The sequence below is a fragment of the Candoia aspera genome, chromosome 3 (genome assembly GCF_035149785.1).
Source record: "Candoia aspera isolate rCanAsp1 chromosome 3, rCanAsp1.hap2, whole genome shotgun sequence".
Lineage (NCBI taxonomy): Eukaryota > Metazoa > Chordata > Lepidosauria > Squamata > Boidae > Candoia > Candoia aspera.
In genome coordinates, this window is record NC_086155.1 from 83863859 (window position 1) to 83890360 (window position 26502).

Here is a 26502-nt window from a genome sequence, read left to right on the forward strand (position 1 = left end):
ACCAGAGATATGTCGGTATACCATCGGAAGGTGAGACCCCCAGGTCGGAAGATGGTCAAAATGCTACTGGGGAGGAACAGAGGATGAGCTCAACTAGCCCCAGACGTGATGACGCAGCTAGCTCAAAGCCGAAAGGACGGCTAGCGGCCGACGGTGCTGGTGGTGAACGGCGAATCCGATGTTCTAAGGATCAACACACCATCGGAACCTGGAATGTAAGATCTATGAGCCAGGGCAAATTGGATGTGGTTATTGGTGAGATGTCAAGATTAAAGATAGACATTCTGGGCGTCAGTGAACTGAAATGGACTGGAATGGGCCACTTCACATCAAATGACCACCAGATCTACTACTGCGGACAAGAGGACCACAGAAGAAATGGAGTAGCCTTCATAATTAATAGTAAAGTGGCTAAAGCAGTGCTTGGATACAACCCAAAAAATGATAGAATGATCTCAATTCGAATTCAGGGCAAGCCATCTAACATCACAGTGATCCAAATATACGCCCCAACCACAAATGCTGAAGAAGCTGAAGTAGAGCAGTTCTATGAGGATCTGCAGCACCTACTGGACAACACGCCTAAAAGAGATGTTATTTTCATCACGGGAGACTGGAATGCTAAGGTGGGCAGTCAAATGAAACCTCGAATTACAGGTAAGTATGACCTGGGAGAACAAAACGAAGCAGGACACAGGCTGATAGAATTTTGCCAAGACAATTCACTCTGCATAACAAACACTCTCTTCCAACAACCTAAGAGACGGCTTTATACATGGACTTCACCAGATGGACAACACCGAAATCAGATTGATTACATCCTTTGCAGCCAAAGGTGGCGGACATCTGTACAGTCGGTAAAAACAAGGCCTGGAGCTGACTGTAGTTCAGATCACGAACTTCTTCTTGCACAATTTAGGATCAGACTAAAGAGATTAGGGAAGACCCACAGATCAGCTAGATATGAGCTCACTAATATTCCTAAGGAATATGCAGTGGAGGTGAAGAATAGATTTAAGGGACTGGACTTAGTAGATAGGGTCCCAGAAGAACTCTGGACAGAAGTTGGCAGCATTGTTCAGGAGGCGGCAACAAAATACATCCCAAAGAAAGAGAAAACCAAGAAGGGAAAATGGCTGTCTGCTGAGACACTAGAAGTAGCCCAAGAAAGAAGGAAAGCAAAAGGCAACAGTGATAGGGGGAGATATGCCCAATTAAATGCAAAATTCCAGAGGTTAGCCAGAAGAGATAAGGAATTATTTTTAAACAAGCAATGCGCGGAAGTGGAAGAAGACAATAGAATAGGAAGGACAAGAGACCTCTTCCAGAAAATTAGAAACATTGGAGGTAAATTCCAGGCAAAAATGGGTATGATCAAAAACAAAGATGGCAAGGACCTAACAGAAGAAGAAGAGATCAAGAAAAGGTGGCAAGAATATACAGAAAACCTGTATAGGAAGGATAACAATATCGGGGATAGCTTTGACAGTGTGGTCGGTGAGCTAGAGCCAGACATCCTGAAGAGTGAGGTTGAGTGGGCCTTAAGAAGCATTGCTAATAACAAGGCAACAGGAGACGACGGCATCCCAGCTGAACTGTTCAAAATCTTGCAAGATGATGCTGTCAAGGTAATGCATGCTATATGCCAGCAAATTTGGAAAACACAAGAATGGCCATCAGACTGGAAAAAATCAACTTATATCCCCATACCAAAAAAGGGAAACACTAAAGAATGTTCAAACTATCGAACAGTGGCACTCATTTCACATGCCAGTAAGGTAATGCTCAAGATCCTGCAAGGTAGACTTCAGCAGTTCATGGAGCGAGAATTGCCAGACGTACAAGCTGGGTTTAGAAAAGGCAGAGGAACTAGAGACCAAATTGCCAATATCCGCTGGATAATGGAAAAAGCCAGGGAGTTTCAGAAAAACATCTATTTCTGTTTTATTGACTATTCTAAAGCCTTTGACTGTGTGGACCATGACAAATTGTGGCAAGTTCTTAGTGGTATGGGGATACCAAGTCATCTTGTCTGCCTCCTGAAGAATCTGTATAACGACCAAGTAGCAACAGTAAGAACAGACCACGGAACAACAGACTGGTTTAACATTGGGAAAGGAGTACGGCAGGGCTGTATACTCTCACCCTACCTATTCAACTTGTATGCAGAACACATCATGCGACAAGCTGGCCTTGAGGAATCCAAGGCTGGAGTTAAAATCCCTGGAAGAAACATTAACAATCTCAGATATGCAGATGATACCACTTTGATGGCTGAAAGTGAAGAGGAACTGAGGAGCCTTATGATGAAGGTGAAAGAAGAAAGTGCAAAAGCTGGTTTGCAGCTAAACCTCAAAAAAACCAAGATTATGGCAACCAGCTTGATTGATAACTGGCAAATAGAGGGAGAAAACGTAGAAGCAGTGAAAGACTTTGTATTCCTAGGTGCAAAGATTACTGCAGATGCTGACTGCAGTCAGGAAATCAGAAGACGCTTAATCCTTGGAAGAAGAGCAATGACAAATCTCGATAAAATAGTTAAGAGCAGAGACATCACACTGACAACAAAGGCCCGCATAGTTAAAGCAATGGTGTTCCCTGTAGTAACATATGGCTGCGAGAGCTGGACCATAAGGAAGGCTGAGCGAAGGAAGATCGATGCTTTTGAACTGTGGTGTTGGAGGAAAATTCTGAGAGTGCCTTGGACTGCAAAAAGATCCAACCAGTCCATCCTCCAGGAAATAAAGCCAGACTGCTCACTTGAGGGAATGATATTAAAGGCAAAATTGAAATACTTTGGCCACATCATGAGAAGACAGGACAGCCTGGAGAAGATGCTGATGCTAGGGAGAGTGGAAGGCAAAAGGAAGAGGGGCCGACCAAGGGCAAGATGGATGGATGATATTCTAGAGGTGACGGACTCGTCCCTGGGGGAGCTGGGGGTGTTGACGACCGACAGGAAGCTCTGGCGTGGGCTGGTCCATGAAGTCACGAAGAGTCGGAAGCGACTAAACGAATAAACAACAAACTAATAAACCAAAATTCAGTTCAAGCTGATCTTGTTTAGAGAATGGAGCTGCAAGAGGAGTTAGAAAATCAAAGTTCTTTATCATTTTCCATGGGACTAAAAATTACTAATTCAAAACAAGGTTCCATGAATAAACTGCTGCCATTACTGTATTTTTGCCCCTACATACCCTGGAAAAATATATAACATTCCCGTCAAGCTGCATAATGAATTTTTTTTTAAAGGCAGACACACACATTGCTATATGAGGTACAAATTCTAGAAAGATCTTAGTGTTACTTTTGTAAGCTAATTGGATCACTCAAAAGGATTGTTATATGTGGCTATTCAAAACACTGCAAATGTGTATATTCTGATCTGGATTTCTAAAACATGCAAATGAAAGAAAGAGTCTCTTCCCATTTAAGAATAATCCAATATTTCAATATATTCCAACTGTGCCATTTTTAAAGGCACAGTGACACCAATCTATCCTTCTCTCTCATATTACCTTTTTTCATACAAACATTACAGAAAAAAGTTTTTTTTAAACTTACCTTATTGTCATTTTCATTATCCTTAATGACTAAATATCTCAGCAAATTCAGTGAGGCCATTATCCTGCAAATTAGAAATGTTAAATAATCAGCTGTATAAAATGCTGTTCATCAAGCATTGATATATTCATATCAAGCAAGTTAGAATGGAAGACAAATGCTATAAAAACTTTTCAATAGCCAACAATGGATTTGATTTCTGCTTAGCTCCTACAGTTGTTCCCTGAAAATCCACTGGTTTTGCCTTACTGGTTAGGCTGATATTTTTAGTATTACTGTAAGTAAGAAAGATATGAAAGCAATGGAACGTGTTTTTCCTAGTTGTACTCCAAGCTATTTCCCATTTTCTCTCTCTCACCCAAAAAGATTCACTAAAAAATGATAAAAGAAAATCTTCCTTTCAATCTCACGTATATCCCTTGGCCCTACACCCCACAAACACACACTTGTTTTTGCATGAGGATCTGGTGTTTCATCCATTTGCATGCCAGCCATGTTTCTTAATTCGGGTAAGCTATATTCCTTGAAATTTAAGCCATTCACAAATATCAATTCAGCTTAAAGCCAAGTCTCATTTATCTTTTGTTACCCATTTCAGTGGTAATCTATCAAGTAAAAAGAACTCAAGGAAGCAGCAGTTCTTGTCTCATTTTCTTCAGATAAAAAGAGATTAAAGAAAAATACCTGCCATTGTTTTCCCTAGTACTACTAGCTCCTGAAGTTTGGAAGAACATCTCAGAAACCTTTCCACCAGAAAAGAGGTATTCACCTTCAATAGTCAGATTTGTGACAACTATTCCCAATTCTATATATTCTTCATCAGACATGGAGAAAATTCTTTATTACAAAGGCTTAATATTTCTACTGCATGAGTGGCAATACATATTCCTCCAGATGTTGCAGGAATACAGTTCCCTTTATTAATTACTACTGACCAGTAACAGTACTTTGATCTTTCCTATTCTACTGGAAAAGTTTCTTGAGCTTATCTAGTAGCCATGTAACCTGCCTGGATTTTTCACCATTAATAGAAGTACTGGCAAATGTTGAGCATATATTGACTTCCTACGTATAACATATTCTCCGTGCTTGTTGCAATATATTATTGATATAAATTTGACATCTGCAATGCATTTGAACAGTTTCATAGTTAGCATCTCAATAAATGTTCAGACTAAGTGAATGGCAAAAGCAAAATGACATATTTGGATTAGTGAATCAATTATTCCACAAACAGAAGATTTTATCTTTTTGACTTTATAGTGCCTTTTAGTACCTGGAGCTCATAATTTGCTTATAAGCCTAACAGGAACCTCCAATAAGCAACATACTTCTGAGATGTTTTCTCAGATCCCATTCCTGCTTAAGACTCAGATTTCTCTTATCTGACAGTTGCCTTGGCTGTGACTCTTCTTCCTGTTCCTCAAGGTTATTCTCACATCCCATTACAGGGAGATACTTGCGCAGTGACCTTTATCACATCTCACCTGTCTGAGTGCTGGAGAAGATCAGTTTCAGCACCTTCAGGAAGTAAGAGCACCATGTCCAACAGAGAGACCAACTGGAGTCCAGTAAAAAACTTGCTGCCTTCTGCCCTCTGAAAAAAGAAACATAACACAAGAAACAGTAATACGTGCTCCATACAGTGTCTGTATTACTATTATAGCTAAAAGGTTTCAGAAAACAAATTTACTGAATTTTCATTCCAACTACCTATAATTGTGTTAAACCCTCCCCCACTTCATACTAATTACTTCTTTCTCTTAATTTCTATTGCATTCTGAAAGCACTACACATGAGAAATTTTCTTCAGATTATAATCTAAATAGATCTAACTCAATAGGCCTTATCCCTGGTTAGCTTCACAACCATAAAAGCCAAAAATCACATTTGGAATGCATTGCATAAAATCTTACAAACGTATTTAAGCTACATGGATCAGCCCACATTTTTCAAGATTTTTAAAAACTATATATTCAGAAACGTCTCTTTTAAATCTAGTCACAAAAAGTGTTGAAAATAGAAATGAGTGTCAACCAAGACAGCATGATAGTCAGAGGGGCACTGGCATACTCTGGCACGCCATGCGGTTTTATTATCCGGATAACCACTAAACCAGATACAGGCAATTACTTTTGTTTTGCTATCACATATGTTCATAGCTTCATTGGTACCTCAAAATGGCCTGCCACTCTTTTTTACCCTTGAGGCCACATTTGCAGAGACTAAGACACGATGCCCGTCCTTATAGAAACTGCAAGAGGGGAGGGGAGGTATATAAGATATCAAAACTAATTTCACTCTGTAACTACAAGATCGAACAACTGAACAGGATATCTCAGCTGGAAGGCTGGTGAAGTTTTATGGCTACTTCTGTAACTAATTTAATATCAGAATATCAATCTTTTCAGTATGATTTAAGCATGGTAAGAATTTCAGAGCAAGAGAGAAAAAATCAGCCTGTTCTTTTTATAGAAGCACTAATACATGGAAGTATTAACTCTGCTGGAATGTTATCTGCTAGAGAACCCATTGCATTCCAGCTTTTCCTTTTTGTTCTGTTGATAAGCCTCAGCCATTTATTTGAATGAGGGCAGAATAAATCCTGTATTATGTTCTGCCCAGATTATGTTAAGGCAATTCAGTAACATAGAAACACATTTGTTGTAATGATAAACGATACTTTTCAGAGAAATTTTTATGTATTAGGTATCCAGCTACTTCTGTTCTCAAATCTTTGAAGTCCAAAGATCTTTTCACAATCCTGCAGAAGCTGAAAATTCTCTTACCACCTTAAGTCCCTGCTGAAATCTCAGTTAAGTATTCAAAATTTTCCATGTTTTAATATAGCACCTACTATCAATGTGGGGTTGCCAGGCTGTTTATCATCAGCTTCTATCATCAGCTTCTAATTAAGCATTAATTTGTTCTGTGTAGTTAACCGTCATTAACAGGAAAGGATAATAAATTGTAGTCCCTTTTACAAATGTTTATTTGTAACCATTTATTTCTTTATTCTGCCCCTCCACCATCCCTTTTTTTATTTACTTGGACTCACTGAAAATATATGTATTTTAGCAATTTAAAAGAATAGGTTTTTTTACTATTAGTTTTTGTAGTATTATTATCGGTAATGATTACTTTACTGAAGTGAATGTTAACCAGGAAGGAAACAAACAAATGGATCATAGAACAAATCAACCCATTATGATATAATGTATCATTAAGTTTATTATAATTTGAGCCTGGTAATTTGTGCCTCTAGTGAGAATTGATGTGTTCTCCCTCAGTCTGCATCCACAACATTGTGCTATTTACATTTCAACCCTCATTTAAACCTACAGGAGTACCTTCTTCACTCAGTTTATCTTCATTAGTTTTCCTCACCTTTAAGGATAAATCAATCTGATTTTTAATATTCTGAATAATATGTCCTTCCACACCAGAATGGTTGCTCGTCTTCAACAAACATCTACAACCAGAAGACCAAAAAAGAACGATTATGCTCCAACTCACCTTTCCCCATCTTTCTGGCCTCTAAATGTATCTCTCCTTATGTCCGACAATTGGCCATGCTAATTGAGAGTGATGGGATTTGCAGACTAAAGTATGTGGAAAATCTAAATCGAGTATAATTTTTACTTAAAAATTATATTTTGAATGTATAAAAGACTGTAGTATTATAGTTAAATTAACTAAATTTATTGTTAAAGTACTTGATAATTAAATAATATGGGACATACCTAAATAATATGAATTTTCCCTCTTCATCAAACTTATCTATATACATCTGCAAAATCTTTAAGCTCTTCTTTCTCTACATAGAAACAAAAACATGGAATGTATGAGATTTAAGTATATTTAAAACCCAACAGTTTTAAGACTCATAGAAAACTTTATTACATACCAGAGATTCAAAAGGGCATTGGGTCATAACCTTGACCAAATCCTGCCATTAAAAACAAAACAAAATGTATTTCAGCAGTATAGCGTATGTTAGACCGTACTTACAAACAAATAGGGCAATTTAATTTTTATGAATAATGGGAACCATTTTAACTCACAAAAACAAAGGACTCCTTCCTTAAGCCACACTAGTGCATAAACATATTGGAGAGGGAAAGACAGAAAGTGATCTACAACAAAGGCAGAAAGAAGTGGATTAAGGAGTGAGTGCTAGAAACATCAAGCCCAGTATTGTATTGTATTATACTATAGCTGTAAAATTATAGTAGACATCTAGAAGAAAATGCACTCTAGTAAAGCACAGTATGCAAAAACACTTGCTTCTGATATCACAGTACTATCAATTTTGCCTTTCACCCTACTTCCATCTTTTAAAATCCAATACAAATGTCAGCTGGTGTTGGTACTTAAAAATGGGGACTGATGTCCCAAAAGTGGACGCCAAATATTTGATTCTATTCGATGTTCTCTGTATTATATTGAAATAAAAAATTGGGCCTACTTACAGTCTTTCACCACTTTTACCTCTTCTTTGGGAGAAGCACAGCTAGTTAACTGAAACTAACTAGAAACCATATAGTACAGTACAGAATTACTGGCTGGAAGCAAAGCTCCATTTTTGCTCTATATAAACTTCTGGACGTAAAGATGATTCTCCATTAAAATGATAGAAACAAGACCAGATTAAAAATGTGCTAAATAATTATTTAACAAAATGGAGATTTTGAACTTTTTTGTATCAGTCTGTTTAATTAGCCCCCTTAAAGCACTAAATAAATACTATTGACAATCTTCTCAAAGCACTTGAGAAATATCAACACAATGCATTAGCGTAATCAAAAGTTTATGGTTTCCCCAACATTACCTGAGGTGTTGTAAGAAAGCCTTCAAACTCCAAGTACTCAAGAATAAGGCTATTATCTTCCAATCTTAGTAGACAGTTCTCCAAAAGAGCCTACAAGTTGATACATTAATTGTAAAAACTATGGGCATTGCTCCTAGTGTATCGATCTCCAAATATAGAACAGAACAGTGAAAGTATATTGTTTTTAAATGCATCTGAATGCAGATTCCTTACTCTTTGCAACAGAATTCATAGACTGAACATCTGTGGATGATATATGAAAGCAGAACTGTAACCACTACTAGTTGAAGAGATATGTAATTCTGTGTTTAATTGGGAATCTCTTTTATTCTCAAACTAGTAAATCACCCACTAATGTGACAAATGGGATATGCATGTTTGGACCTTGGACTTGAAAGACACATGGAGCTTTAATGCAGTGAAGCAGCACATCTCTATAGAGTTTTGTTGCGGAGTGTGCAACATGCCATTCTTTTGAGAAAAAAATTAAGTGGTGTATTCAGACAATACCACTCAGGAAATAGCTATCTGTAGAGCCTTCCCTTTCCTTCTTCACAGCCTCATTCTGTGATCTCTTTCTCAGCAAAGCTTAACTTAATGTTGGGAAGCTGCAAACTGCAGTCCTTGGATAAGGATGGGCAACTCTCATCTCCTCCAACCAACTGAGCGCTGATGGGAGTTGGAGCCAAACCTATCTGAAGGCTTACATGATCCTCATCCTGGCTGATTATAATCTGAGATTATAAACTAATAGTAGTTGGATACAAGCCACAATGCTTAACTGAATAGGTAATTCCAGTGATATCATTTGGCATCCTGGATAAAAACACTCAGCCAGCATGTGACAAAAAGCCCTCTGCCTGAGTTTTTCACTCTCCCTGGACCAAGCAAATAAAGGCTGAGTTCATGTATTGTGTTACTGTAGTTGGTTTGTTTGTAGTTTAGCCCCGCTTGTGAATATTGTGATTTGGTCTAACACTGGAACTAGGCCATAGCACCTTATTCAGCACCCCTTGGTTTTAAAATCCTTATTTATTTCATCATCTTTATCATCATCGCATTTATATCCCGCCACAATATAAGCAGACTCTTGGCAGCTTACCACAAAGACAAGACATAGAACACATAATACAGAGACAAATGCTGAAAAACCCACTAACAACAATTAGGAGGTGTGAAACTCGAAATGCTGGGAGAGTTCCGTCTTCAGCCTCCTTTGGGAAGGTGGTAAATGTCAGAGCTAATGAACCTCCAATGGGAAGCTATTCCAGACAGCTGCCCCTCCCATGGAAAAGCAACACTTTCGGGCAACCAGCTGCTTCTCCTTTATCTTATCTGATTTTTAAACTACTTCAATCAAGCAACTCTCAGAAGTCTACAAAGATTTAGTCCATAATGTAAATCTAGCCATCTGTAAACCGTGCTTTATAGCTTAGTGTTAAATCAATCATGTCATAGTTGGTTCTAATCTTGGTTTGTTTTATAAGTCACAAAACCTCAAATCACTCAACTTCATTTGAAACTAAACAAATTACACTATAACTTCATGCTGTGTGCAAACCCAACTAAAGAGCTTGCTTTGTCTAAGGCAGTTTCTTTGTTTGATATGGCATATGGCACCTTACCCAACTGTGTCCACTAACAGTAAATTATTTTCCAGGAATGCATCTGAGGTTTTGCTGTAACAATAAACAAAATCCATGTACTACATAACTAAGCACCTAATTTAACTCGAACTGTCTTAAAAAATGTTAAGTGAGGCTGGATGTAATGAATATTACATAGGAGACCTTCAGAAACTCCCAGGCTAAACTGGGAAGTTGAAAATGCATTCTAGATGAAGGCAGTGGCAAATCACTTCCATGCTGTTGCTGCAAAAACTATATAGGCACCAGAAGTCAAGATCAAGTTGAGGAGTCTTTATTAACAATCCATGAAATTATATGTGGGATTAGAGTAATTCAGAATAATTGAACCTAAGAGTTCAATCTAATTCATTTTCAAGCAAGCAGACATAAGAGTTCAAGCTTGCTTATAAAGCTTATTTGATTTTAAAGAAAGTTGGATTGAGCTTGTATTTTCTGAGAACATAAGGAGAAATAATTTATACATATTATACTTACAAGTCCTTTGGATAAAACAGATTCTTCTGTCCTGCAAAACAAATAATATGGTGTTTACAAACTAGCTGTTATTTAAAGTTTTTGTCTTTTCTAGAAACAATTATGATTCTTGTCACCAATGTAATATATTTGTCCTAACAAGCAGGAACCACACTGAGACGAGGAATAAGTCTCTAGTGTTTTATTACTGCTACATTAGACAGAAAATCCTAACAAACTGAAGAAGCATGAGAAAACCCATACAGATAAACCCCAAAAGTCAAGGCAGGTCTGTGTCTCTTTGAATGACTGCTCAAATCCTCGCTACTATGCCTGAGTTTTCCCGCCTGGATAGGGGCCCCCTCCTGCTCACCATCAGTGCTCATGACAATATTCAAGATATGAGTCAGATGCCTCTTCTAAACAAAGACCCAGCAAAGACCTTCAGACTTAGTATGAGAGGACTTGACAAAACATGTTGTGTGGATAGCTGGCCTTGAAAAATATGATGTAATAATCCTGTCCTTGCCTCTATAAAATACTCTTAGAAAAGGTTTAAAGAGTATTTTATAGAGGTAAGGACAGGATTATTACATCATATTTTTCAAGGCCAGCTATCCACACAACAACATGTTTTGTCAAGTCCTCTCATAACTAGTGAAATGGACTACTATACACATGTTCTCAAATCCAAGTGTTATGGAGAAAGCATTTATAGTTCAGTGCAAACTCAACTTTAAACATTAAAACTAATACCAACTCTGGTAAAATCAAGCCTTCATACTAAGTTCCTTAAAAATATGAACTAAAACACAATTTAGCCAAGTAAGACTGAAGTACATGCCTTCCTTATTTCCAAACAAATTACTATTAATTGCCTTATTTCTTTTCATAACACTGTGCTTTAAATCTTTGGAAACATGTGAAGAGAAACAGTGCCTACTTACCTTTTCAATAAAACTCTAACATGCCCCATATTGCACTGCAAAATATATGATGGGCTATAACAGAGAGTGATGCATACATGTAAGAATAATTTATCAGATAAAGACAGTCACTTTCAATATCTAAATAATGAGCATGACAAGCTGGAAGATTCAGCAAACCAGCCTCAACAAAAAATGGTAGATGTTGTACTCCCAGTAAGATGGTGGTCTGCTCGAACGGTTTCTTTCTCTCTCTCACTCTCCATTACTTTGAAGGCAACTTTGTGTGTTGTTAGCAAAGATTTAGTAAGCAGAAATATTAACTATACTGGACACTGGAGCAAAAAATAATCTGTGATCTTAATATGGCCCTTAGTTACCTTAAACACAAGATGGCTATTCAGATTGTGGCAACATTACAACAGTCTACTGAAAAATAATAAATTGGAAGGAGGTGGTATAATTTATGTACATATTTGCCATGCTGGGGAGAAGGCTAGTCCTTCCTCCCTCATTTATTTCCTTTTTTACATTCATACCTTGGGAGGGAGGGAAAGTGGCTACAACCTTGGAATGTCTTTGCTTGGGAGACCCTAGAAACTAAAAAAAAATCAAAAACTTTCCTTCTTCCTTTTGTTTATTGGTAAAAGAGTATGCAGGTTATTCTTCAGTTGTGACTATGGTTCCTACCATAATATATAACTATACATAAAAATGCTGACAAATAGAAACACTGTTTGGAGCTTATATTACAATATGGTATTTACATTATATTTGCTGACACTGATTAAGAAGTTCCAATTGTTAGAATATTTGTATTTTAACCAAGAGTCAGGATCTAGTCTGATCACCACTCCTCACAGTAAATATTTTTAGTTGATTGTTTTGGGGAGGGGTGTTAAATCAGAGGTATAACTAAGTGGTGGTGGCCTTTTTATAAATTGAAGATCATGTAGTCTGAAGTTGCTTCGGTTTTATTGGAAGAAACTCATTCTGTCCCTTATGAGAAACATACTTTGTCACACAGTGGATCAATCAGTTTTATATAAGTGGAAATTCTTCATCTGCTACATCTGCTAGAGGAATAGTGGTTTTCATTAAGGCATCTTTTAATTTTCTAGTTATACATGACATGTTGGATCTGAAAGTCACTAAATAATCTCCATTTTTGATTGCCAAATGGCTTGGATAAATTCTTGCAGCCATCTAAATATTTACTTATTTGTTTAAGCTGAAAGGTTGCTTCAGTCACAGACTCTAAGACAAACCTGTTATTTACACCAACTGTTCCGCAAATTTGTTTGAATTATAGTTGGCCAGATTATCTTTGCTGGGGAATTTAATTTTGGATCTGTTCGGGAAGTGGGAAAAGACTTCTAGGAAGGAAAAAAAAAGTCTGTAGAGCTAGAATATTTTTCAAGCTTACATCCAAAAATTTAATCTACCTGATATATAATGACAGTTAAATCAAACAAGTAAGGCTATATTTTTTTGTCTAGAACATGCATAATGCATGTTCAAGACTGAGCATCAATCAAGATACTAAGAAATAATCCAATTAGTGAAAAATGTATTGTTTCAATTACAATTTCTGATCATGTGCAAGTAGCATCACTGGTCATGAGGAGAAAAAATTCAACTAATGGAGGTAATATTATGACAGACAACTCTGAGATGAACAACAATCAAAGATATGGATTTTTTTTTCAAATATACATAGAATTAATATGATGATGGTCTGGGATGCATTTAAAGAACTTCTACGTGACAATTTAATCATATATGCTACGATTCACATTCTGGAAGCACATCCTGCTTTTAGATCAATTAAATTGGAGCTTGATCAATTATATGCTTTAAAAACCATATAGTTATCAGAGCAGATTCAGCAGATTCATTGTGAAGGGAGAAATCTGCTACATTATTAACTTCTCACTTAAAACAGCTGGAACAAAGTAAGATCACTACAATAAGAGATTCTTGTGGGATAATTCATAGTGATCAAGCAGATTTTCTGATCATGTGCAGGTAGTATCACTGGTCATGAGGAGAAAAAAATTCAACTAATGGAGGTAATATTATGACAGACAACTCTGAGATGAACAACAATCAAAGATATGGATTTTTTTTTCAAATATACAGAGAATCAATTAATATGAATTTTTGGAATTTTATAAGGATCTATATTCTGAAAATTTATTTATTTTATAAATAAATCTGGTATTTTAAAATACCAGAAATTCCCAGATGGAAGCCTTTTTAACTGGAACAAATGTTCCAGAAACAGCTACTTTGGCAAGCTTATCAAAGGCGTTACCTTCAATAATTCATCCAGCACAATCTGAGTTTATGGAAGGGCATATCAGACTACTAGTAGATTTATTATAATTCCACACTGATTTATTATAATTTTACACTGAAAAAGAAATCAGTAGCTTTGGCATTATTAGATGCAGAAAAGGCTTCTGAAAATGTGTAATTCAAGTTTCTGGTACAAGTGATAAAGAAATTGAATTTTCTTTAGAATTTATTTCTGGATAAAAATAAGTAACTTATTCCCTGTCTCATTTTTATTAGGGAGATTATCCTAATGTGATAATAAAAATGAGACAGGACACATGCCAAGAATGCCCTCAATTTTCACTAATATTTAGTACAGTATTGGAATCTTTCAGAAAACAGTCATGCCACGTTCAGGGACTGTGCAGACGAGAATCTGAATGTAAGTCATGGCTCTACACTGATTGTATTTTCAGTGGTTATCAGTGATTTTTATTTAAAATTGTGGAAATTATATAGCTATATGGTAAATACATTGGGATTGCAATACTTTACAGTAAGTCTAATATCATGCCAATTGGTAACAACTTCCTAGAGAGGTAGGTAAAAATTTAGGATTCGTACTTTGTGTTGAGTCCATTTAATATCTGGTGATGATAATTCCTAGGGAAATATCTTGATTCTTGGCCAGTAGAACTGAATATTCCAAATTGGATATCAGCTTTTGAAGTGGCTTTGTATTGAAAGGCAAAGTTGGACAACATGATCCCAGGTGGTCCAGATTTAATTCATTGTTTCAGAGCTATTTGTATGAACGTAATGCGATTTCTTTGCTACAGAAGAAAGTGCAGATTTTTTTCTGGATGTTGTGGTTTTTTTCTTCCTTATTATTTCTCTATGCATTTTTACCTTTTGTTTCCCCCCAGCCCCGCCTTTCTTTTAGTTTGCCCTGGTTGGTTCATACTTTTTAGGTATGTAATTTACTTAGCAGTAGCTTAAATAAAATTAAATGTATGATTTTTTTTCTCAACCATTCGTAATTATATTTCTTATGCTACTTATATAGTCAGTTATTGATTTAAAAATCCACTAAAATTAATACCTTTCAAAAACCTATATACAGGGTGTACCAAAAGTCAGGCCCTATATGATGATCACGATATGTTTTATTAATTAATGTTTTTTTTTAGAGAAAATATTACTATACTTAGGAATGTTCAAAGGTTATGCATCAAGCAAGTAAGGAACTATTTAGAAGAAAACGGCAATCATTTCAAACATTTAAAGTAATTTATATATCAAATTTTCTATGGGGCTTGGTGTAAATGTTATTTCTTTAAATAGAACTTGTCTGCCTGTCCACCACTAGATACTTAATTTTGTCCCCCCAAACAAGAGCTATCGTTTGCCAAGCATCCCTGCTGAGTGGGTCTGGAATATAGAGTCCTCTATGCCTCAGCCATTTAGCCAAACAGTAATTTCCAAGCCTACAAAAATAAGAACAATGCAGTACTTACTTGAAAACTACTGGAAGGCAGTCAATACCAAAGCAGTTCTGAACAAACAATATATAAGATAGACACGCCAAAGCATCTCTAGACTGTTCCTTGTCCATTTCCGACAAGTTTTCATTATCCCAGCGTTCATTTTTGCATATAGGCTGAAAACGCACTTGTGGAAATAATTCTCTAATATCCAATAAAATTCCCTGTTAAAAGAAACAGAATACCTCCTGCTGCAGATAAAGAGATACCAACATGTAGCACTGTTTCATGACTAAACATCTTAATGTTGAAATATATTGAAATGCACCCATATTGTCTATGCATGAATTTCACCCCAAAAAAATATAGAGAAAAATATACGTGTCTTACATACATACATACATACATATACATACATACATACATACATACATATATATATATATATATAATCTTTCAAGGATGTTTATAGTTTTTATATAATACTGTAGTGCAGTGTTTCTCAACCTCGGCAACTTGAAGGTGTGTGGACTTCAACTCCCAGAATTGGCTGGCTGGGGAATTCTGGGAGTTGAAGTCCACACATCTTCAAGCTGCCAAGGTTGAGAAACACTGCTGTAGTGATTGGTAAGCTCCCATTCCTGGAAGCATGTGTTGCATGGAGACCAATATCCCAGATGCCAGAGCAAGAAGACGAGTGAGTTCATAATGGCATCAAATACAAGCATGGACACAGGTGAAAGGAACCTACGGTCTTCCCTTTTTTGGCTAGAGAGATCCAAAATCCACACATTTGGAATCTAGCCTCACCAAAGGGGGAGAGGTGAAGGAACCACCCTTTCTGGCAGTAAGTCATACCTTACATACCTGCAGGAGGCAAGCATCGGAAAGAAGTGAAAGAGATTCTCAATCATTTAAAAAATCAAAAGCATAGCCTGAGGCATGCCCAACATATACTCCTTTACCCTGCCCTTGCTGGATAAAATCTTTGGGTTGAAACAAAGTAGAGAGAGAATACCTAAGAAGAATGCCTGGGAGAAAAAGGAGTAGAGGGGAAATTGTCGGCAAAACGCAGACTGGAAAAAGCTGAGCTGGTTTTGCTGAGCTGGTTTCCAGAACCAGAGAAAGGCAATGTTCAAGTGGAGGGCTCTTGGCAAACAGGGTAGTATCTGCCTAGAACTGTGGCAAGAGCAAAAGCAAACTCCACACTCATTCGCACTGATGATGTCACCTAGTTGGGTAACGAAACATCTGCAAACAAGCAAGCAAACAACCAGGCTCAGAGAGCACCAAGGACTCCACAGTTCAACCCTGAGCTACAGATACTCTCTTCTATTAAAGCTAACTTTCCCTGGGACTGAAGGTGAGGGGAGTACTGAATTATGACCTAAGCATCTCTTGGGAATCAACAAGAGCTAAAGCAAATTGCTTCTGAAACTTCAGCTGAAGGATGCAATCTACAGAGTCAGAAATTAGTCAGGAAAAACAAACTAAGGAAACACTACCTCTAACATAAAGTAAATGTTTTAGGCCTGGATTTGTGTACAGGGTACTTTGTTTTATGGTGTGTCTAACAGTTTCCAGAAATTGTCTCTGATTTTTGAAAGAAAAGTTTACTGCCTTTGTGCAAATTCCATTTAAATATTTTTTGTCCCATTTAAAAATATTTCAGCCTCCATTGTGGATCTCTGCCCATTCTCCTTACACTATTCTATGGAAGACTGTCTGAGATCCACTTTGTGATCAGATCAGTGCTAAATGCCTTGTCCTATCTATATAAAGTTTAGAGCATTTGACTACCAAAAGATAAAAGGAACTTGATTTTTAAATCATAAGACTTCTGTACCAACTCTTCAAAAGGAGACAGCACTGTCATTCTCAGGCTACATGCCTCCGAGCTAATAAGGCCAGGAAGTAGTGCTACAAAGTTTTACCTATTCCTTCATCATCATCATCATCATCACTATTTTCATGATGATGATGATTACCAGTTTTGGGGTGACAAATCTGCCTAGGCATCCTCATCTGTTTAAAAAACACTGATCATTATTAACAAATCATAATGGTTCATTATGATTTGTTAATCACATCCAAAACCCACAGCACACAGCACACAGCGGCTTAATATTATGGTCTGGTCACGCAACATACTAAGGCATAAGTAGTTTATTTTGGTTTACTCACTGATCTGCAAATTACATTTAGCTTGTGAGATGGATCATCCATCATTTCCTGCTGAAATATGAGCTTAGAAGGGAAGCTCAGAATGAATGCAAACCAAGCTGGTTATGCTTAATGTCTGCCTCCAGTAAACACTTGGGTGTATGCGAATTTTGTTTCATCTGTACTATCATCAGATCTCTTTACCTCAGAAGCTGTTTGTAGTTCCCTTACATGAATCAGCACTGCTTTCAAGAATACTATTCATGAATCTTGATAATACGGACAAGAATCCAAGGTTTGCAAGTCATTTTACAAATAACTGTAAGTCCTTTTATAACTGGGGCAGAAAAAGAAGACACACCCAAGGTGCACTTACAAGTATATCAGCAGCAAACTGCCTCAGGGGATGCTCAGCAATCTCTTCAAGTAGTGGATCAAGCTCCGCCATTAGCAATGGATATTTTAAACTTTTCAGGCAACTGGAAATGAAAGTAGTTGAGCACATCAGAGAATCTAATTAATAAAACTAATTAATAAAAGCACCAGCATATGACCTTTATTGTTATTTGCGGTATTTTAAAACTAAGAACTGGCACAATGGCCAAAAATGTGTTATCTCAAACTTTTCTTTAGAGTAGAATCCACTGATGTTACACAGAATCAATGTGAAACTAATGAAACATTGTGAACAAGTATCTCAATCCCTCTCCCCTCCTGAAGTAATAATATGAGTTCAGGCATAGCTGGTAACTTAATAAAAATAAAGCTGGTAATTTCAAAATAGAACTAAAGTAATAGAGCTTTAGTAAAAGAACTAAAAAGGGAAAAAAAGAGAAAACATTACAAGAATCAAGTTCACAAATAGACAAGAGTTCATATTTTGCTTAATAAGCACTATTACCTTGATTTACATGGTGTGGTAAACTATGAATCATGATTTACAAAACGATTTCATGCATCATATTAAGTGAAACAGAACACATTGAGTTTAGTGTGAGTATGAACTCAATCATTAGGTTTCATGCTGGTTTCATTTCCAGGCAAAAAAAAGTGGTGAATAAAAGGTAGAAGTATTTACCCTCTTCTGGCATTTCTGCAGGGTATGGTAAAAATAGTTAATAGTGGCCGTGATGGTATGATTGAAGCTCAGCTTGTTTTTTTTAATGTCCACACCCTGTGGACAGCTTGGTCCTGTCCCCTAGAACTATTTCTTGCCCATCACTGAGAAGAGTGTGGAATTTTACAATAAAATAGCTTTTACTGTAGAAAATAAAGGTGGGAGAAGGACCAAAACTCTTACCCTACATTCTCTGCTGCAGATCAGTCTCTGAAACTGCTTCTTGCAACTTTACAGCCTAGACTGGTATATGCTGACAAACTTACAGCATTGGATTCTTTACATATAGACCCTGCAAGGCAAAGTGGCTTACTTACAATCCCAGTAGTTCCTCCTTTAGTTCATTACAATCGCCACCTGATGTGATCTCCATACGTTGAACAACTTCAAGCACAAACGGTTTGACAAACTGTGTTAGAGCACTGCAGCACTGGCAAAGCCCATGCTGGTCTTCTTGCAGTTGCTGTTTTGTGTAAGGGACAGGCAGAAGGGAGAGCTGGCTCAAAATGGTAGACAGTGACAACCCCACTGAATATGCTTTCTTAGTATCAAGTTTAAGAAGTGCTAAAAAAAATTCAAAATGCTTGTTATAGAACTTTCAGGTTTATTATTTATTCTGAGTATATACACCAAGATACTTTTGTCATACGGACCAAGAACAGAACAGCCATTAGCTAGGTTCAGAGATGTCAAGCCATAACATGATTTGTTCAGTTTAGTTTACCAGGACATCTGAATACCATGTTTGAACTATGTCTTCTGCTTCCTTTTATGTGTACCTTGAGCCATGTCTTTATGTCTTGTTCAACAAACTGTAATTAAAACAAGTCATGAAATAAGATCTTTCAATCCAGCCAATACTTAGCTATATTTTTAGACACTGCCATTCATGGCTTCATACATCACATTAAGCAGATTATGATTTAGCAACTATTAAACTAGTATCATGAAATATATCTCCTTACCCTCATAGTTCATCACTTCCTGGATCTAGGGGCAGATTTAGAGGAGGTTTGGGGTTGTTTTTTTGTTTAAAAAAAAACACTTCAGGATTTTCACTTACATTTTTACAAGTACTGATTTTACATTTTATAAATATTGATTTTCAGCAACTCGGGTCCAAAGCATCCTAGGTGCCTTTCCTTCCATCCCTCCCAAAAGGTCAACTGACTGAGTGGGACTCACTGGCTTCTGCTTCCTATAAGTGGACTTGAGCAAACATAAAGGTAGATAATTAAAATCTAACACCTGTACTTATAAAGGATGCCTCTAAGTATTTTCCAACAGTTATAATCTTGGAAGTCTTGGAAGTCAACCCTGCGCGATACCACTTAACTGCAACTAGATAAGCTATCAGGTGAATTGTTCCCAAGTATTTCTGCTGCAAATCCATGGATGCTGACAGCCCAGCTGTTACCATTTCAAAGTTTGAAAAGTAAGATGCTTGTTACCTTCCTGCAAAGGCTTCAGCAGAAGCAAAATAACTGAAGATATCTGGTCCATAGAAGCTTGTTCAATCTGTTCCAGGAAGCCCAAAATAAGCTCTTTTGGACTGCACATCTGCAAGAAATAAAAAAGCTAGTACAAGGCTTCTAAGGCTGAATGAAGGCAATGGGAAGCCACTTTCCTTTTTCTACCGAGAAAGCTACATGGACATGTCCATGATGCCACTAGGAATTGAGCAGATTTGAAGGAAACTTCATGTTTTATCTTTATCTTATGGCCATCTTTGCCATGTTAAGGATATTTCACATGGATATATTTTGCACGGTATTTAAAATGGCTATACATCAAGTTATTTTTTACTTATTGGTAAAACAAAATATCTGCCACCATTTTAGTTAATCAAGACATTTGCTTATTGACCTAAGCAATTAAATATTAAAACCCAAATGTAGTTATATTTTTATATAGATTTTATGAAACAGAAAACAGTTTTAATTCTCTTCTATGAAAACAGAATTGATTCTATTTAGCTGTTTAAATGCAATTCAGAATGAGTTTTTGCTTGACCAATTTATATTATGCTCTATCAGAAATCCTCTTTGTCCAAAATCAAGCTGGCTAACACACTTAAACAATTTATCTTTATTTATTTTATTTATTTATTACATTTGTCACCACCCATCTCCTGCCACCAGAGGGACTCTTATTCTTTGAGCATCATTTCATTCATACCCTCAAAACACTTTTCACTATATTTATGAAAACGGGGGCATTAAATGCTGCAATTTCCTCAGTTCCACGCCCATTTCTTGATCAGTTTACCTACAAATCTGAGAATGTCTATTGTCTATATCAGCACGGAAGGACAAAACAAAAGGACAATCTTTAGAAATACTCCCAAAATAGTTTACAACACAGATGTCGCAACTTACTTCTACCAACTTGTCTAGCATTTTCATACAGTATTCTCTCTCAGTATCATCTTGCTTATGTTTCAGCATACATCTGAGTATAGGTCCAATAAGATTCCAGCCCATATTTTTGATAATAACCTGTATGGGGAAAAAATTTCAGCTGCAGGTTTAGAAAAAGACAAAAATTAAAAAGAGGCATAAAGGTAAATACAGTGGTCTACATTCAGGTTGTTCTATATTCTCACATATCGCTAATCAGGAAGTATCTTGAAATCCATTACAAGGAGAGGTGATCTAATACCCCCTAGATGTTTCAGAGTTCATTAGCTCTAATTACTGAGGTTGAAAAAAAAGACATTTCGGAAGTGGTAGTTCAAAATACCTGGTGATAGGCACTAAATTGTCAAAACCTGTGCTAAACAAACAGGAATACCCTAAGATCAGAAGTCCTAGCCCTCCATACAATTTTTTAAAATCACACTTATTGTGGCATCTAACTATCACATTAGAATTTCAAGAAATAGCCATGTCACTGAGATGTCCCCTCTTCCCCTTCCCAAAGGTCTCAAATTCCAATTCATGCCAACAAGGCATGACATTGCAAGCCATTCTGCATGTGTTCCTTAATTCGGCTGAGGAACACCTTCCCAGATAAACATGTAGTTGAGCAGTAGGAGGACTTCACAAATCCAGTTTTGCTCATATGACACTAAGCCAAGATTTAGCACCATGTGCAAACAAGACTGATTATAATAGAGAAATTACTTATTAGCAGAGAACATTCCTGTATAGTTCAAATGTGCCTATCTCAACAATACTGTGATAAATTCAAACATAGGCTGAATTTATACAGTGCATTAAAATTTGTGATCTGTTTTATGGCATAGCCTGTTGTGTCAATTTGACTGCTGAACTGTGTAAAAAATGGTTTATTCCTTAGCATGTTGTACAAACCAGTCAACTGACATTTATTCAACTAACCATGGCTTAGTACAGTATGCAAACCCAATCTTCATTTTGTACTTTATCCCTTTTTCATATGAAATATTTGTCCTAACAAACATTAGGAAACATGCTATGGATGCTTAGTTAGCTGTGGCCACATGCCACTGAAACACTAAATCCCTACATACACTGGACACAAGTTTGCAACTATGCTATCAAATATATAGAACAAAGATAGCATACCCTGGCTTAGAAACAGATTATCAAACTCATGCCTACATCAGCCTTCCCCAATGGTCCTTTTGGATGGGAATTATATTAGCTGAATGAGCTCTCACCCTGATGATATTCCAGAAAGCCCTAAAGATTTGGATATTTACCCAGGCCTTGGAGTAGAGTAGTTTCATTGTTTATGATGTTTTACGTTTGCTTTGTTGTTGGGTTGCCATATTGTGATTATTTGGTAGTTATATTTCTACTTGCTTTGGCTAATTTTTGGTATCCCACTATTTTTATGTTATTCATTGCTGTGAGCCAGAGTTGGTTGGAGTTGGGCAGCATCCAAACTAAATAAAATAAACAAATTAAAATAACATACCTGGAAGCCATGATGTTGAGCCTCTGCTCTACAGCAAGAACATGCATAATTGACTCCTATTCCTTTCACGTTTGTAATCAGACATAAAACAAAAATATATACTTTTAACTCACCGCATTTTTCTCATTTTGTACAACTTCCAATACTTCAGCGATATTCCCTTCCTCCAAACACTTCTGTCCAGCAATTTGAAAAAGATTATAGTCTTCCCCTTTAAAATTCTCTTCATCAAGAATTTGCTGCAAGAATATGTTTTAATTATAATTCACAAGATAAAGGTATATAGAAACATAATATAACACTGATATTGTACTATTGCAAACATGACAGTAATTTTAAAAAAGGCTGCAGCGTAAGAACTTGTAAGGTTCTTACAACTTCAATTAAATTCTAATCAAACTACTATGAATACAGAATTAACATCCTCTTTCAGTATAAACTTCCCAGTGAGTTGCACCCCAATGATCATTAACTCCTGCCAGCATGACTAAAAGTTAGGGTCTAATCCAAGATTATTTAGACACAGAATTACCATCCTTGTATGAGTCTAATGACAATATCTACAGCCCCAAATTAGAAGATGAGAAAAATGAAGATTAGATTTCATTTTCAAAGATCAAAACAAGAATATTCTCATATTTGATAACTTAGCAAGCAGTAAAATACTTACACATCTTTGTATTACTTCTTGAAGCTCTTTTGCCATTTTTTCTTGATTCTTAAGAACCCTGTCATAAAATAAAAACAATAGATGCTATACCAATATTTTTTTTTCCTTTCCATTATTCAAGGTTGGAGAATTGATATTTTTAACAATGAAATTTTAGCTATATACTTCCTTATTCTCTCTGGTCAATCTAATATAATATTATAAAGAAATGCCATACAAATTGTTGATTGTACATACTGTACTTGTGGCTGGCTCTCAAAGGCAAAAATTTGAAAGTCAAATTGTTCTGTACCTACAGGGTTTTTTAACATTTATTTTTCCAAAGAGGCAAAAAAAAATACTGCTTGCTTTTATGCCTTCAAGAATCACTCATCCCTTTTAACTTCCTGTATTTTATATACCTTCAGCAAAGGATCGTTACCTTGTCGTGGTGCTGGAGCTTGAGCACCTCAATGATGCCATGAGCTAAACTGTGAAGGGCCACCCAAGACGGGAAGGTCATGACAGAGAGGTCAGACTAAATGCGATCCCTGGGGAAGGTAATGGCAACCCACCCCAGTATTCTTGCCGTGAAAACTAAATGGATCAGTACAACCAGAGATATGTCGGTATACCATTGGAAGATGAGACCCCCAGGTCCGAAGATGGTCAAAATGCTACTGGGGAGGAACAGAGGATGAGCTCAACTAGCCCCAGACGTGATGACGCAGCTAGCTCAAAGCCGAAAGGATGGCTAGCGGCCGACGGTGCTGGTGGTGAACGGCGAATCCGATGTTCTAAGGATCAACACACCATTGGAACCTGGAATGTAAGATCTATGAGCCAGGGCAAATTGGATGTGGTTATTGGTGAGATGTCAAGATTAAAGATAGACATTTTGGGCGTCAGTGAATTGAAATGGACTGGAATGGGCCATTTCACAACAAATGACCACCAGATCTACTACTGTGGACAAGAGGACCACAGAAGAAATGGAGTAGCCTTCATAACTAATAGTAAAGTGGCTAAAGCAGTGCTTGGATACAATCCAAAAAACGATAGAATGATCTCGATTCGAATTCAGGGCAAGCCATCTAACATCACAGTGATCCAAATATACGCCCCAACCACAGAGGCTGAAGAAGCTGAAGTAGAGCAGTTCTATGAGGATCTGCAGCACCTACTGGACAACATGCCTAAAAGAGACGTTATTTTCATTCCAGGAGACTGGAATGCTAAGGTGGGCAGTCAAATGACACCTGGAATTACAGGTAAGCATGGCCTGGGAGAACAAAACGAAGCAGGACATAGGCTGATAGAATTTTGCCAAGACAACTCACTCTGCATAACAAACACTCTCTTCCAACAACCTAAGAGACAGCTTTATACATGGACTTCACCAGATGGACAACACCGAAATCAGATTGACTACATCCTTTGCAGCCAAAGGTGGCAGACATCTATACAGTTGGTAAAAACAAGACCTGGAGCTGACTGTAGTTCAGATCACGAACTTCTTCTTGCACAATTTAGGATCAGACTAAAGAGATTAGGGAAGACCCACAGATCAGCTAGATATGAGCTCACTAATATTCCTACGGCATATGCAGTGGAGGTGAAGAATCGATTTAAGGGACTGGACTTAGTAGATAGGGTCCCGGAAGAACTATGGACAGAAGTTCACAACATTGTTCAGGAGGCGGCAACAAAATACATCCCAAAGAAAGAGAAAACCAAGAAGGCAAAATGGCTGTCTGCTGAGACACTAGAAGTAGCCCAAGAAAGAAGGAAAGCAAAAGGCAACAGTGATAGGGGGAGATATGCCCAATTAAATGCAAAATTCCAGAGGTTAGCCAGAAGAGATAAGGAATTATTTTTAAACAAGCAATGTGTGGAAGTGGAAGACGACAACAGAATAGGAAGGACAAGAGACCTCTTCCAAAAAATTAGAAACATTGGAGGTAAATTCCAGGCAAAAATGGGTATGATCAAAAACAAAGATGGCAAGGACCTAACAGAAGAAGAAGAGATCAAGAAAAGGTGGCAAGAATATACAGAAGACCTGTATAGGAAGGATAAGAATATCGGGGATAGCTTTGACGGTGTGGACAGTGAGCTAGAGCCAGACATCCTGAAGAGTGAGGTTGAATGGGCCTTAAGAAGAATTGCTAATAACAAGGCAGCAGGAGACGATGGCATCCCAGCTGAACTGCTCAAAATCTTGCAAGATGATGCTGTCAAGGTAATGCATGCTATATGCCAGCAAATTTGGAAAACACAAGAATGGCCATCAGACTGGAAAAAATCAACTTATATCCCCATACCAAAAAAGGGAAACACTAAAGAATGTTCAAACTATCGAACAGTGGCACTCATTTCACATGCCAGTAAGGTAATGCTCAAGATCCTGCAAGGTTCAGCAATTCAGCAATTCATGGAGCGAGAATTGCCAGATGTACAAGCTGGGTTTAGAAAAGGCAGAGGAACTAGGGACCAAATTGCCAATATCCACTGGATAATGGAAAAAGCCAGGGAGTTTTAGAAAAACATCTATTTCTGTTTTATTGACTATTCTAAAGCCTTTGACTGTGTGGACCATGACAAATTGTGGCAAGTTCTTAGTGGTATGGGGATACCAAGTCATCTTGTCTGCCTCCTGAAGAATCTGTATAACGACCAAGTAGCAACAGTAAGAACAGACCACGGAACAACGGACTGGTTTAAGATTGGGAAAGGAGTACGGCAGGGCTGTATACTCTCACCCTACCTGTTCAACTTGTACGCAGAACACATCATGCGACATGCTGGGCTTGAGGAATACAAGGCTGGGGTTAAAATTGCTGGAAGAAACATTAACAATCTCAGATATGCAGATGATACTATTTTGATGGCTGAAAGCGAAGAGGAACTGAGGAGCCTTATGATGAAGGTGAAAGAAGAAAGTGCAAAAGCTGGCTTGCAACTAAACCTCAAAAAAACCAAGATTATGGCAACCAGCTTGATTGATAACTGGCAAATAGAGGGAGAAAATGTAGAAGCAGTGAAAGACTTTGTATTTCTAGGTGCAAAGATTACTGCAGATGCTGACTGCAGTCAGGAAATCAGAAGACGCTTAATCCTTAGGAGAAGAGCAATGACAAATCTCGATAAAATAGTTAAGAGCAGAGACATCACACTGACAACAAAGGTCCGCATAGTTAAAGCAATGGTGTTCCTCGTAGTAACATATGGCTGCGATAGCTGGACCATAAGGAAGGGTGAGCGAAGGAAGATAGATGCTTTTGAACTGTGGTGTTGGAGGAAAATTCTGAGAGTGCCTTGGACTGCAAGAAGATCAAACCAGTTCATACTCCAGGAAATAAAGCCAGACTGCTCACTTGAGGGAATGATATTAAAGGCAAAACTGAAATACTTTGGCCACATAATGAGAAGACAGGACACCCTGGAGAAGATGCTGATCCTAGGGAGAGTGGAGGGCAAAAG

At 37.3% G+C, this 26502-nt stretch overlaps 1 protein-coding gene across 2 annotated transcripts in view; it reads right to left on the bottom strand.

Annotated features, from left to right (window-relative positions):
- The window catches only part of GLMN (glomulin, FKBP associated protein), a 40780-nt gene that overhangs the window by 11230 nt on the left and 3048 nt on the right, over positions 1 to 26502 (bottom strand). The window contains exons 2-16 of one of the 2 annotated variants that reach the window (XM_063298254.1): positions 23041 to 23098; positions 22484 to 22609; positions 20846 to 20965; positions 19919 to 20027; positions 18785 to 19031; positions 17727 to 17829; positions 15221 to 15411; positions 11445 to 11498; positions 10519 to 10549; positions 8396 to 8485; positions 7472 to 7513; positions 7308 to 7381; positions 6952 to 7036; positions 5052 to 5161; positions 3565 to 3628 (exon numbers count right to left, since the gene is read on the bottom strand). In XM_063298254.1, coding sequence (XP_063154324.1) covers positions 3565 to 3628; positions 5052 to 5161; positions 6952 to 7036; positions 7308 to 7381; positions 7472 to 7513; positions 8396 to 8485; positions 10519 to 10549; positions 11445 to 11498; positions 15221 to 15411; positions 17727 to 17829; positions 18785 to 19031; positions 19919 to 20027; positions 20846 to 20965; positions 22484 to 22609; positions 23041 to 23076 — 1482 coding nt within the window. In that variant the 5' untranslated portion in view covers positions 23077 to 23098. The remainder of the gene's footprint in view (positions 1 to 3564; positions 3629 to 5051; positions 5162 to 6951; positions 7037 to 7307; positions 7382 to 7471; positions 7514 to 8395; positions 8486 to 10518; positions 10550 to 11444; positions 11499 to 15220; positions 15412 to 17726; positions 17830 to 18784; positions 19032 to 19918; positions 20028 to 20845; positions 20966 to 22483; positions 22610 to 23040; positions 23099 to 26502) is intronic. The other variant, XM_063298255.1, reaches the window with a different exon arrangement.